At 41.3% G+C, this 15007-nt stretch overlaps 1 protein-coding gene across 1 annotated transcript in view; it reads right to left on the bottom strand.

Annotated features, from left to right (window-relative positions):
* Positions 1-15007, bottom strand: part of ABHD3 (abhydrolase domain containing 3, phospholipase) — a 49790-nt gene that overhangs the window by 18884 nt on the left and 15899 nt on the right. The window contains exon 4 of the mRNA XM_061399793.1: positions 12695-12740. Coding sequence (XP_061255777.1) covers positions 12695-12740 — 46 coding nt within the window. The remainder of the gene's footprint in view (positions 1-12694; positions 12741-15007) is intronic.

Raw genomic sequence — 15007 nt, 5'->3', positions numbered from 1 at the left:
GTTCTAGAAGTAAAGTACTATCTGTACTTCAAACTCAAAATGCCCCAAAGCAAACCCTTTTATCTCTTCATGAAAATTACTAATGCTTCCCCTAACTTCCCGTTTTCCTATGAATGATGTCTGCATTTTCTTAGTTAAAACTGTAGGTGACATTGCCTTCTTCCTTTCCCTTAACCCACAGTCAATACACTTCCAAGTCCTATAGCTTCTTCCTCTCCAGAATCTTTGCAGGACACACAGGCAAGCCCTTCTTTCTACTCGAGTAGAGACCTGGTATATTAGATTCTCTCAGAAGGCCTCTGGGACAAAGGTGAGTGGTTCATTTGAAGGTATAGCAGTGAGTGGGAGCAGGGGAGTGGTGAGTCAGAACGGGTAGAAAGCAATCAGGAATGTTAGCCAGCAGTTTGTGGCTGTGCATGACTGGGACTCAGTCCCATTGGGGCACTTTGGAAAACTGTTGAACAAAGCTCAAAGTTATCTCAACCGAGTGACAAGGGAGCTGGTGGAAAAGGAAACGGCAACCCACTCCAGTATTCTTGCCTGGGAAATCTCATGGGCAGAGGAGCCTGGCGGGCTACAGTCCATGGGGTTGCAAAGAGGTGGACACGATTTAGCGACTAAGCACGCACAGTTAACTTCACCACTGGTGGAGGCATCCTGGAGATTAACCCCCCGGCACCTGGTCTGCCCTCAGTACAGGCTCAGCAGCCTTCTGTGGCTCGGGGCCCTCCCACCGCCACTGTTGGAGATGCGAGTGCCTGCGGTGGGAAGCCATCAGGTAAGCTAGATGGGAATGGTACGTGTCAAGAGGAAAAAGTCATGGGAGGGGTGTGGCACCAGCCTTCTCAGCTCCCAGGCCTTTGTACCTTTCGCTTGGACCATGAGGTGATACCCTCTGACATGGTTAACTCCCAGCCTTTCCTAATAACCATCCATAATCACACATCCCACTCACTGCGAGATTAATCTTCCTAGAGCTCTAATCAGGACAGAGTTTCTGATTAAAATGCTCCATTAGCTTTCCATTGCCGACTGAATTAAATACGAAGTCCCCTGTTGAGGCCCTTCCTAATATGCCCAGTCACCTTTCCAGCCCTGTGCTTCAGTGTTCCTCCATCTGTATGGATTCTGGGCCATGGACCCTGCCCCTCTCTCGTCTGCTAAGTTTCTCAATACCCTTGCCACCTGTGTAAACTTCTGCCACATGGCCTGCAAGGTCAGCTCTGCCTGTTGAAATGCCTTGAACTAATTCAATAAACATCAGACAAAAGGTCAGACTTGGCCCCTGTTATCCCAAGGAACTCACAGCCTTTCCCAATTCTATCCCAACTTGCCCTGGCCAGCCTGCTCCCAGCCCTTGTGATATATGTGAGGCGCTCTCTCTTACTATGACTCCTCTCCATCTCGGACAGTCATTAAACACTTGTCAGATTACACGGAAACACACAAGATGGAAAGTGAGATGACCTGGTAACTTCAGACATGCAAAACTATGTAGTTCTATCACACAACCTCTCACTACCTGACAGGGCTCCAGCAGGAAACATCGTATGCTTTCTTCATAGGACTTCACTCCCACTAAAGAAAGAATTCATCCAGGACACACAGCGAAGACATTTATGGGGGGTAATACATCAAATTGGCAGAAATTTTCTTCAGATTTGAAGATATAAATTTATAGCATCTTTTTAATTAAGTTAACTGGAGGATGATTACTTTACAATATTGTGTTGGTTTCTGCCATACATCAACATGAATATACACATGTCCCCTCCCTTTTGAACCTCCCTCCCACCTCCTACCCCATACCAACCCTTTAGGTGGTCACAGAGCATCGGATTTGAGCCCCAAGCTTCACGCAGCAAATTTCCACAGGCTATCTATTTTACTATGATGATGTTCATGTTTCAGTGCTACTCTCTCAATCTGCCTCACTCTCCTTTCTCCGCCATGTCTGCAAGTCAGCTCTTTCTGTCTCTGTCTCTTTCACTGCCCTGCAAACAGGTTCATCAGTAACATCTTTCTAGATTACACATATATGTGTTAATAAATGATAGTAACATCGTTTTAGATAAAGCATGTTAGTTAATTCTCTTCTTCCCAACCCAGGGATTGAACCCAGGTCTCCTGCATTACAGGCAGGCTCTTTACCATCTGAGCCACCAGGGAAGCCCCAGTTGCTAGGGGCTACTATTAATATTATTACTAACAACTATCATATTGCAGTAATCCTTGCCTTATTTCATGCTTCCAGAACAGAGGTAAAGTAAGCCACATCTAATCACTAAAGGAAGGAAGAATGACCTGGCAGGATTCAATTGAGTGATGAACTCCTTTTATAGGAAAAAGAGAATGAGAAAGGTATTCTTCAAAAATGCAGAAAAATCTAAAGGAGAGATAACCTTCAAGCAGACATTGGACATAAGTATTTTTACAAGTTAGAATAATTTGATGATAATTACAAACCAAGATTATTCATATTGTTCAACTGCAACTATTATCAGAGAGAAACAATAGTAATTTCTTAAATGGCTATTAGAGTTAATTTTCTTTTTTTTTTTTAACACCAAAACATTTCATATTGGGATATAGCCGATTAACAATGTTGTGATAGTTTCGGGTGAACAGGGAAGGGACTCAGCCATACGTAAACAGGTACCCATTCTCCTTCAAACCCCCTCCCATCCATGCCGGCACATAACACTGAGCAGAGTTCCATATGCTATACAATAGGATTTTGTTAGTTACCCATTTTAAATAAAGCAGTGTGTACATGACTGTCAGAAGTTAGTTTTTAAAAAAAGCTTTGATGAGAATAATGTAGTAAAATTAACTATAAATTATTTATACATAATAGATCAGAAAAGAATAAAGCATATATTTTATATTTATCTATGAATGATATCTAATTTACCCATAACTTCCAAAAAGTAGACACAGTGATTTCTCCTTATCCCGAAAGAGAATTTTCTTGTCCTGATTTAGAAGTCATTTGTTTTATAAAATGCAAATTTCCTTTAAAAAATGTGGGGAGTATAGAAAAAATTAAAATTCACCCTGTTAATCGGATAGCCTGACTCTCCCTAGCTATTCTGGGAGCAGATTAATTTGTTAATCTGAAGAAAAAGCCATAACCCGGGACCTTTCAATGCCTGCCGCATATCCTACACTGAACCAGGCCAGCTCATAAAAAGAGTTCAGTTTTCTGCCCAGAAAAAAATAAAACTGGAAAAGGTACACAAAGATCTTTTTTAAAATCACTTACATTTCACATTTACTCTAATGTCTTGGTAAACATCAAGAGCTTAAGGTATTTCATTTTACAGTCTTCTTACTAGCATTTAAAGGTCTGTACTTTGATATGATGATGCTTAAATAAACTCTGTGAAATCTTGTGCGGATGTAGGCTACCCCAAAAGGGATAATCCATTTATAATAGGACTAACTATGCTTCTGTCAACTACAAATTGGCACTTACCAAGAGCATTGCCAGCGACTGAACAACAAAGGCATTTGCCCGCTGCCTCTCCGGAGACTGAGCCCCATGCTGCTATAGCTGTTGACCTGCAACAACCCCTGAGGGACGGCAGGGGAGTGAGGCACGCTGGGCTCCAGGGAATCTGGTGGACTTTAGATAGTTGTATGTTTTTAGGAACAGATTTTTATGATCTCAATCCTGGCATCTCCTCATATCTAGAGAAGTACTAAATCCCTTCATGGTGACATCAGATCCTCATGACTAACAAAAAACCTTTTGTAAAATGAGTGCTTCATGGTATTGAACTCCCCTTCACCAAAACCTTATATATTGACTTCCCCCCACTAGCCACTTTGGAGCAGTCTCTCAGAGCTATCTGGGATGCAGCTTCCCGGGCTGCAGTCCTCATTTTGCCACAAATAAAACTTAACTCACAACTCTCAAGTTGCACATCTTTTTTAGTTGACACTTCTTAACTGCTCTCCCCGTTTTTGTCGTTGTATTGTTTTCTTTTCACTCAACCCACTCCCAGTCCAGTACTTAGTGAGCTGCCTGAATCATTCTTAGGAAAAGTGACCCTATTTCTGGAAGCTGAGTTTGTTAAATAAGGAGTCAGAGAAAACAAATGTATGTGCATCTCTAAGCAAAACCAGCTCTACAGTGAATAATCATTTCACCTCCGTGGATAGACATACAAAACCACCAGGTAGCCAAATATGCCTGAGAATTTAATTATTTAAAATAACCAACCACAAAACAAAGGGCCCCAGGAAATATCCTGGCCAACTCTGAGGCCAAGATAGCCTGTATGCCGTGTTCCTGCCAACATTCTGGATGGCTATCACACATGCTTACGCAGTCATGCTGCAAAGCGACTCTGATAAATGAGCACAGTTTGTTAGTGGCTTAGAGCAGATCAGCCACACAGACAGGAGTTCTCAGATCAGGATCCTGAGAAACCTGGGACTCCGCACCACCTCACAGTGATTTTCAGCCAGGCCTACAGAAAGAGGGCGTTAGGACAAAAACAGACCCGGGGACTCCACCCCAGGTCAAATGAATCAGAATCTTTGGAGGATGGCATTCAGAGATCAGAGATTTTTCGAAGTTCTTCAGAGGATCCTACTGTGCAGCCAGGGCTGAGAAGGAACTGCTCAAAGGGAATAAAGAACCAGGGTGAGAGCTGAGCCAAGAAAGGAGGAGGCTGCAGTGACAAGAATGACAAAGCCTACCTAGAGTGACTGGGGAACAGGAACGTCTAGTTCTACAGGGATTGCCTGCAGCGCACGAAGTACTGCTAAACAGCTCACAGCAAAACCCCTGGCGGCTCAGATGGTCAAGAATTCACCTGCAATGCAAGAGACCCGGGTTCTATCAGAAAGAACCCCGGAAGGAAATGGCAACCCACTCCAGTATTCTTGCCTGGAGAATCCCATGGACAGAGGAGCCTGGCCAGCTACAGTCCGTGGGGTCACAAAGAGTCGAACACGACTGACTAACACGGCACAAAGAAACCGTTCAATAAATGGTAGCTGGTTATCACATCATTGTTGCTCCTAAAATTATAACTGTTATTCCTTAAAGATATACCATTCCTAAAATTCTTTTTCAAACTTATTTTTAATTGGATGATAATTGCTTTACAATGTTGTGTTGGTTTCTGCCGTACAACAACATGAATCAGCCATAAGTATACATACATCCCTTCCCTCTGGAACCTTCCTCCCACCCCACCCCAACATCCCACTCCTCTTAGCTGTTGTTCAGTAGCTAAGTCGTATCTGACTCCTTGCAGCCCCATGGACTGCAGCATGTCGGGTTCCTCTGTCCATAGGATTTCCCACCCCTCTAGGTTGTCACAGTCCTGCAGTCCATGGTATGCTGCAGTCCATGGGGTCGCAAAGAGTAGGGCACTACTTAAAGACTGAACAACAGATTGTCACAGAGCAGCAGGTTGAGTGCCCTGTGTTATATAGCAACTTCCCTCTAGTTCACTGAAAACTGTTTAACTATAGAGAAGTGTACAATCTTTTGCACACCCACCAAGAGTTGATATTAGTGAGTGATACCACCTCATAACATTGATAATACTGAGATATTACAAGATATTACTGAACTGCACCTATCAGTACTAGAAGAAAATTCTAAAGGATTCAACACACTCATATCCACACCTGACTGATGACCTTCAGGGGTTGTTGTGATAGGTAGCAGAAGAGGCTATCTGGGGAAGCATTTAGGAAAGAGCAAACGTGGGTGGCACACAATGGCTGGGTATGGGAAAGGCGGTGCCTGAAGGTGAGAGTCTGAACTGTGCCCTGGCCTGCCATGCACTGTATGTTCCTCCTCCAGCAAGTCCTTTATCCCTTGTGAATTTCCTAAATCCCACCTACCCCATTAACTTCCAAGGTGGAAAAGCTCAGCAGGGAACAAACGCATATTTCTCTAGATCTGAGTCCTTAATTAACCATCCAAAGCATTGGAGATTGAGGCAAGATCCCTCTCTTCGAAAACCTTCTTTATCTCAACCCCCAGCTTTTCAGCCTGACTTGACCAAAAGCCAGAGCTGAAATGTTAAGACACTGGACAGTCGGAGTTCCTGCCCTAAGACCATTAATCAGCTTTACGACCTCAGGCCTGTCAGCCCACTTCTCCAGAGATGTCCTCATTTATTAAATGAGGGTTTTTTCGTGGTTTTTTTTTTTTTTGGATTAGAGGATCCCTGAAGCAGAGCTACTTAAAGTGCCAGGCCAGGGTGAGATAAGGGGCTGATGTCAGAATGTAAATCAGTGCGCTGCTTCTCTCACCCAGACAGTGTTTCTATGAGAAAGAAAAAATCAGCTCACCTCGGCAGAGTGCTTGGAGCTGAAGTTGGCTCACATTCTCTCATCCTGTTAGCAATGGTGTCCGATAGTTTGAAAACTGGAAGTTGGTCCAGAGACCACGTTTGGAGTAGTGTGGTTTTAAAGCATTTTCTGGGCTTCCCTGGTGTTTCAGACGGTAAAGAATCCGCCTGCAACCCGGGAGACCTGGGTTGGATCTCTGGGTTGGGAAGATCTCCTGGAGGAGGGCGTGGCAACCCACTCCAGTATTCTTGCCTGGAAAATCCCCACGGACAGAGGAGCCTGGCAGGTTGAAGTCCATGATGTCGCAAAGAGTCAGACATGACTGAATGACTTTCACTCAAAGTATTTAAAAGTATTTTCTGGCTTCTGCTCCACTGTTAACCCTCCCCCGAACCCATTGAACCAGCTCTAACTTGAACTGGAAAGTACTTGAAGGAGGCTTGTCTTTTCTTTTTTTAATATTTATTTGTTTTTATTTGTTTATTTGGCCATGTCAGGTCTTAATTGTAGCATGTAGGATCTAGTTCCCTGACCAGGGATGGAACCCAGGCTCCCTGCAATAGGAAAAGAGAGTCTTAACCAATGGACCATCAGGGAAGTCCTAAGCCTTTTCTTTTTAAGAACTTTATGAGGCGTGGTTCACTTAGCATACGATTCACCCATTTAAGATGTGGATTTTTTAAGTATATTTAGAATTGTACAACTATCATCAAAATTTTAGAACATTTTCATCACTCCCCAAAGAAACCCTCCACCATTAGCAGTCACTCCCGCTTCCTCAGCCCAACGCAGCCACTAAACTACTTTCCATCTCTACAGATTTGTCTATTTGGAATATTTTAGAATTATAAATGAAATTATATAGTATGTGATCTTTTATCTGGCTTTTATCTCTTTCACTAAGCATAATGTTCTCAAGTCTCTTTCATATTGTGGCCTGTATCAGTACTTTATTTATTTTTTAATGCTGAATTATAATCCATGACCTAGCTGTACCACATTTTATTTATCCCTTTGTCTGCTGATGGACGTGTGTTTCCTTCCATCTTTTGGTTATTATGAATGTGTGTGTGTGTGCTTAGTCGTGTCTGACTCTTTGAGACCCCATGGACTGTAGCCCACCAGGTGCCTCTCTCCATGGGATTCTCCACGCAAGAATACTGAGAGGGTTGCCATTTCCTCCTCCAAGAGATCTTCCCGATCCAGGGATCAAACCCTCATCTCTTACATCTCTTGCGTTGGCAGATGGATCCTTTACTACTAGTGCCACCTGGGAAGCCTGGTTACTATGAATAATGCTGCTATAAATACGTGTGTACAAGTTATTGTATGAATAAATATTTTCATTTCTTGTATATATACGTAGGAGCAGCATTGCTGGATCATACAGCAGCTCAATTTTTCAGTTTTTGAGAAACTCCCAGAATATGTTCCAAAGTGGCTGAGAGGGTTTTCTGGTTGGGTTTAGGGACATAGAAATCTGCATAACCCTATAAATAAAAGGAGAGGGAGTGTAACCTTTAACAAACTCAGGTTTCACTGAGTTCTTTGTAAATCATCATTCCTAAACTAAGCTGGGAACATGACAGTTCCCAAAGTAATCACTAATATGAGGAAGTTTGTGTATAACTTGGCTTCCTGGATTCCTGACCTTGAAAACCAACCTGCAGAAAATTGAGAAAAGGCACTGTCCACCTTGAGGGTGCCTGCAGGGATATCTGAGGATTAGTCTACTAAGACTGGGACTCTCTGTCTTCCACAGCCCAGAGGCCCAGAGAGGGAAAAGCACAGGCTTCTCATTTCCCAGCAAGCAAGGCTTCTGGCTTTCTCTCAATCTTGCAAAGACTAATTAAAAATAAGGACAATATGGTGCTGGAAGATTTCTACTTTCTTATTCTGCTTTGCAGGGGCCATAACCACCTCTGTAAATTCTAAGTATATCACCAACTTATTTCAGCAAATCTTTTCCTCTTGCTTTTCTTCCCCCCCTAAGAGAATGGCTTACCCTAAATTCTATGTCACCTTCGCTAGCTCTCTTGGATTAATTTCAGTTCGAGTCAGTTCCTCTCCCTGTTTGATCTTTGCTGATTCATCTCTTGTTCTTTATCATGACTACCCTAAAGTCTTACTTACTCTGGGTCTGGGCTATATTCAGTCATTTCTGGAACAGGGAAGGTATAAATACTCATAGAGTTCCTCTAGTCTGAAACAGTCATTGTTCATAGCTCTAAGGCAGAAAGAAGAAAGGCTCTCAAGAGCTCTCAATATCAAAGCCAGCTCTAACAATCAATATTGGCAATTCGTTTTTGTGATCCATTTGGGTACAAATATATATTAAATTATATTTCATTTTTTGTTATTGATCAGTCATTAAGTCATGTCCCACTCTTTTTGATCCCATAGACTGTAGCACGCCAGGCTTCCCTGTCCTTCACTATCTCTCAGAATTTGCTCAAACTCACGTCCATTGAGTCAGTGATGCCATCCAATCATCTCATCCTTTGTTGCCCCCTTCTCCTCTTGCCCTCAATTTGTCCCAACATCAGGGTATTTTCCAATAAGTCGGCTCTTCTCATCAGGTGGCCAAAGTATTGGAGCTTCAGTTTCAGCATCAGCCTTTCCAATTCAGGGTTGATTTCCTTTAGGATTGACTAGTTCTATCTCCTTGCTGTCCAAGGGACTCTCAAGAGTCTTCCTCAGCACCACAGTTCAAAAGCATCAATTCTTCAGTGCTTAGCCTTCTTTATGGTCCAACTCTCACATCCATACATGATTACTGGAAAAACCATAGCTTTGACTATATGAACTTCATCAGCAAAGTGATATCTCTGCTTTTTAATACACCGTCTAGGCTTGTTATAGCTTTTCTTCCAAGGAGCAAGCATCCTTTAATTTCATGGCTGCAGTCACCATCCACAGTGATTTTGGAACCCAAGAAAATAAAATCTGTCACTGCTTCCACTTTTTCCCTTTCTATTTGCCATGAAGTAATGGGACTGGATGCCATGATCTTAGTCATTACATTTAAGTCATTTGATATCCTATTCTTTTTAAAGTTAGATCAAATTAGCATTTAGGATACAGATATTTGCTGGGGGTATCAGTTCATCAGAATTCAACCAAGGCACTGTAAAAGACGCCAGAGACCAAGCTTCTCTTATCCTCCTGCTTAGAACTCAGTGAGTTCTTTAGAAGTAAAAAAAAAAAAATTATCTAATTATTATCCTTTTGTAAAATCTGCTGAAGTATTCTTGTGGAGATTTTTTTTTTTATCTATGCAAGTTTATGGGGCTTTGCCAGTGGTTCAGAGGTAAAGAATCTGTCTGCAATGCAGGAGACTCAGGTTTGATCTCTGGGTTGGGCAGATCCCCTGGAGGAAATGGCAACCCACTACAGTATTCTTGCCAGGAAAATCCCAGGGACAGAGGAACCTGGCAGGCAGAGTCGAACATGACTGAGCATGTAGGTGCAAATTTATGGCTCAAAGTTACTGGGTTGCTGCCTTCTTTCAAAGTAAATTTCCAATTAAATGTAAATGCTCAGGCAGAAGTTTTCCCAAGCTTCCTCCTCTTCATCTTTTTTTCTCCTCCTTCCTGTTTTTCATGTTCTAAGAGTCTATCCTTTGCTAGACCAATGGTTCCTAAGCACTCTCATCCACTCCTGACCTCCTGGTTCCACTGTATACCCATAATCCATGATGCCTTTCTCCAGCCTGTATGTCTCTTCTGACAGCCAGTCTAGTACATCTGAGTGTTTACGAGAAATTTCCACCTGGATGACATCAAAGCATCCCCAACATCTAAAACTGAACTTGTCATTTTGATAACACTCAAATCTTGTAAATTCTCCTACATTTCCTATTTCGGCAAATATTACCCTTCACCATATTAGCCTTTTACAATTCAGCAAAACTAGACATGCTGACATTGACTCCTTCCTCTCCACTTCCCACAATACAATGAATACTATTCTTTCTGCCCCAGAAAACCCCCTCATTTCTGTTCTCTTCCCCGACCTCTACATTCACACTCTGGATTGTTGTTGTTTGGTTGCTCAGACCAGGTAGGCTGACTGTGTGCTTATGTTCTTGATGTTTGTTGTTTGGTGTCCAACTCTTTGTGACCTCATGGACTGTAGCCCACCAGGCTCCTCTGTCCATGAGATTTCCCAGGCAAGAATACTGGAGTGGGTTGCCATTCCCTTCTCCAGGAGATCTTCCTGACCCAAGGATCAAACCTGCATCTCCTGCACTGGCAGGCAGATTCTTTACCACTGAGCCACTAGGGAAGCCCCTCACACTCTGAATAGATCTTTAGTAATTGCCAAGCCTCCAAGCCTCCTTCCCCTCCATCACTTTTCTGCTGCAGTTTTCTTTCTAAAACATGACCAGGTTATTTTATATGTCAATTATACGTCCATAAAAGAGACTTTAGAAAGAGTTAATGGTTCAACACTAGGTTCCTTGGGGTTCTACACATGACTCTTCAAAATCTGGCCCTCCGTTTCTGGGAGAATTCCTAGCACTTCTTGAGCAATAAGAAGGAGCACAGCACAAACGTCATAAGCACACAGTCAGCCTACCTAGTCTGAATCCTGGCTCTGAATTTCTTGGTGAGGGCACATTCTTAGCCTGCTTGTGCCTCATTTTCTTCATCTAGAAAATGGGGATCATGGTGGCTACCCTCACATAAATCACAGGGTTGTTTCTATTGCTGAACATCAATAGGAAAAGACATAACTGATATATTCGAAGGACCCAATAAACATTAGAGAAAATGATCACCATCGTTATCCCTCCACGAATAAGGACTTGCTGTCCATGCTCTTTAACATCTCGTTCTTTATGCTGAGAAAGCTTCTCTCTCCCCTCTGCTGGTTCAATACCATAACATTTAAGATCCAGCTCAAACCCACCTCCGATGTTATGTTCTCCCACCTCCCCCGGGAGTTAGTTACTCCTTCCCTCTAATCTCTGTAGCCGTAAGACACCTTTTTGTGGTCACAATTAGCACCGTACTGTGTATATTTTTATATATCTCTTGCAACTTATGTACCATCTCTTGCAACTCAAGTTTCCTAAGAAAGGGTTAGAACTGTGTGTAATAATGTGTGCATTCTTCACTATGGCCTTGTACAGGTACCTGATTTAATAGGCATACAACACAGCTTTGCTGAACAAACAGACCCTTTGTTCTCATTTTATGGGACCAAATGGCCTTTACTTTTCAGCGTGTTATTTTCTTGAGAGGCTAAGACCATGCCTTTCCCAGCTTTGTGTCCTGGAAGCATCTAGAAGGACACACAGCAGACAGGAGCTGCTCAGAAATGACTGGCTTGGTCCAGAGCCAGTGACACATTCAAATCTTTCCTTTTAGAGTACCTACAAACCTACCTAAGAGATTCCTACAGGGCTGGACCAAATAAGGAAAGTGGAATCTTCACCTTCACAAGGAACTGGAGTAAGACCATAAACACTTTATAACTTTAGCTTTTGCAATCAGGTTGATCTTGATCCCCTCCAGGATTTATCAAGCAAAGTGCAAGAGCTCTTTTCTCCCCCCAAATTCTCATAATGTACCAACATAGTGACATGATTGTAAATTTTTATTTCCAGCATGACTTAATTATTGATAGTCAATATCATTCTCTATCAATGATTCAAAAAAAATAGTTCTTTCTATTCTGATAGAATTGCCTTTGACCTGTTGAAGTGGTGAAGGACTAACAGTTGAAAAGCTTCAAGAAAATTTCAGTGAGTGTAATATTTCTCATTCCGACTCACGGGTAGAACACCAGATAGTGATGATTTTCCAAGAGATGCAAGAAATTCTATCCTAGCAAAAGCTTAGGGCTTAGAAAAGGGGGGAAAAAACTGATTTAAAATAATATCTCCTCTATGTAAACTTTGGCATGCAAATAAGCATATAACATGCAGTCAATCTGTTTCACAGTAACAGTAAATTTCTTAAGTAAATCAAGTATTACTCTTGGTTAATTTTTTTTTGGCACTAGTTAATTTTTAAAGAAAATGTGTCTTTCATTAAAAATGATGTTGATAAATATTTGTTGACGCTAACCTACAGTAAGTATAAAAAGTTGAGTTACAAAATAAGGCCTTATTTAAAAAAATAGAAATACGTAACATTTTAAAATTTAAATATAAGATCTGGATGAACACAGACTAAGAAGACTCCCCTGGTTGTGTAATTATGGGTTTTACAAGTTTCCTTTTTATCGCCTTACCCGTATTTTTCCACAATGAACTTGTATTATTGATATAATAAGTTATCTTAAATCAAAAAGAGTATTTTTTTGTTATAAAACTAGATTTCTTTAAAAATTAAGCTGCTGTCATTTTAAATTTACTTACCAAGAGATTCTCCCCCGCCACTCCTCTGTTGTTAAAAACCACATATCTAAAAACCAAGAAAATAATTTTTGTTATTTTTATGCATGATCTTGACAATATAATATAAAATCGTCTTCCTGGGCCTGTATTAGAGCATTAAAAGGTTCTTAGAAATCTGTTCCAAAGAAACAAGGATGTTTGATAATGTCATTAAATGCACTAAAATACATTTCTAGTTCTCTAAAGTCAACATATGGATTCAAACCAGAAAACTATATATCAAAGTGGTATTAAATTTTCCTACCAAAAGCAGAATCTTTGCAACTTCTTCCTATGTAGATGTGTAGGCCTCCAATAAATAATAAATTCAGAATAAAACAATTCTGAATACAAGTCAAACTTAAATGTTTTTGCTTCAAATTAAAAAATGTCTTCTAACTATTCTATTTGTAACATGAAAATGTTAGTCACTCAGTCATGTCTGACTCTTTGTGACCACATGGACTGTAGCCCGCCAGGCTCCTCTGTCCATGGGATTCTCCAGGCAAGAATACTGGAGTGGGTTGCCAATTCCTCCTCCAGGGGATCTTCCTGACCCAGGGATTGAACCCACATCTCCTGCACTGAAGGCAGATTCTTTACCATCTGATCCACCAGGGAATGAGCATCTATTCCTATCCTGAGAAATAGCTCTTGTCCCCTCAAAGCTCAGCAAATAGAGACTGGAATTTTACCTGCGGTGAAAACATCATGGCAGGTAGAATTGCGAGGGACATGGCACCTGAGCTGGAAGGCTGGGTCCCCACTATGCTACTGCTTGGTGTTCGGCTGACCTGGGGGAGGAAAGAATAGCTCTGTGTCCTACAATCCTGTTTGCCTGTCCTGGGTCAGCGGTCATAAGTGAAGGGCTTTAGAGTAGCACTGGCTGATAGTAACTATACAAAGACCATTAGCTAATTAGTAGCAGTGGTAGTTGCAACATCATGCTACCTTTACGCAGTCATTCTGCACTGACAAACTTTCCATCAACCATAACCCCACATATGTATTTTTGCCATCTTCACACAAAATCCTGACTTGTGTCTGCATGGGTTCTCTTTGGCTTAGTGAATCTATATTCATGTCAATTAAAATTCATTTTCTTTTTGTCTTTCTACTTAATTAATCAATCAAGATTATTTAAGGTTCTAATTTAACCCTACATCCCTTTTGTCTATTTAAAGCATTTACTATCTTTGTTTTCATGATGTATTTAACACAAAAGAAATAAATACAAAAAGCCTATAATTAAGAATATATAGAACAATTTTGTATGTACTCTAATTGCTTCTTTCAAGGTACTGTTGATCAACGTATGGGTTCTAGCACCAATGAATTGAATATTCACTAATAAATACTCATGACTTGGATGGACTCAGGGGGTTTAGATTTTACTTCAGGATTTTTTGCAAAGAAATTCTTTCTCGCATCTGAAAGGTCAGATAGACAGCTTTATTATGCCCTACTGAAAGAAGAGGCCCTACTAAAAGGCCCTACTAACAGAGTTTTGCCAAGAAAACCCACTGATCATAGCAAATACCCTCCTCCAACAACACAAAAGAAGACTCTACACATGGACATCACCAGATGGTCAACACCAAAATCAGATTGATTATATTCTTTGCAGCCAAAGATGGAGAAGCTGTATACAGTCAGCAAAAGCAAGACCAGAAGCTGACTGTGGCTCAGATAATGAACTCCTTATTGCCAAATTCACACTTAAATTGAAGAAAGTAGGGCAAACCACTAGACCATTCAGATATGACCTAAATCAAATCCCTTATGACTATACAGAGGAAGTGACAAATAGATTCAGGGGATTCGATCTGATAGAGTGCCTGAAGAACTATGGACGTAGGTTCGTGACATTGGACAGGAAGCAGTGATTAAGACCATCCCCAAGAAAAAGAAATGCAAAAAAGCAAAACCGTTGTCTGAGGAGGCCTTACAAACAGCTATGAAAAGAAGAGAAGCAAAAGGCCGAGGAGAAAAGGAAAGATATACCCATTTGAATGCAGAATTCCAAAGAATAGCAAGGAGAGATAAGAAAGCTTTCCTCAGTGATTAATGCAAAGAAATAGAAGAAAACAATAGAATAGGAAAGACTAGAGATCTCTTCAAGAAAATTAGAGATACCAAGGGAACATTTCATGCAAAGATGGGCACAATAAAGGACAGAAATGGTATGGACCTAACACAAGCAGAAGTTATTAAGAAGAGGTGGCAAGAATACACAGAAGAACTGTACAAAAAGATCTTCACGACCCAGATAATTACGATGGTGTGATCACTCAC

This window comes from Bos javanicus, chromosome 24, assembly GCF_032452875.1.
Source record: "Bos javanicus breed banteng chromosome 24, ARS-OSU_banteng_1.0, whole genome shotgun sequence".
Taxonomy (NCBI): domain Eukaryota; kingdom Metazoa; phylum Chordata; class Mammalia; order Artiodactyla; family Bovidae; genus Bos; species Bos javanicus.
This window is presented reverse-complemented; position numbering and strand designations above follow the sequence as displayed.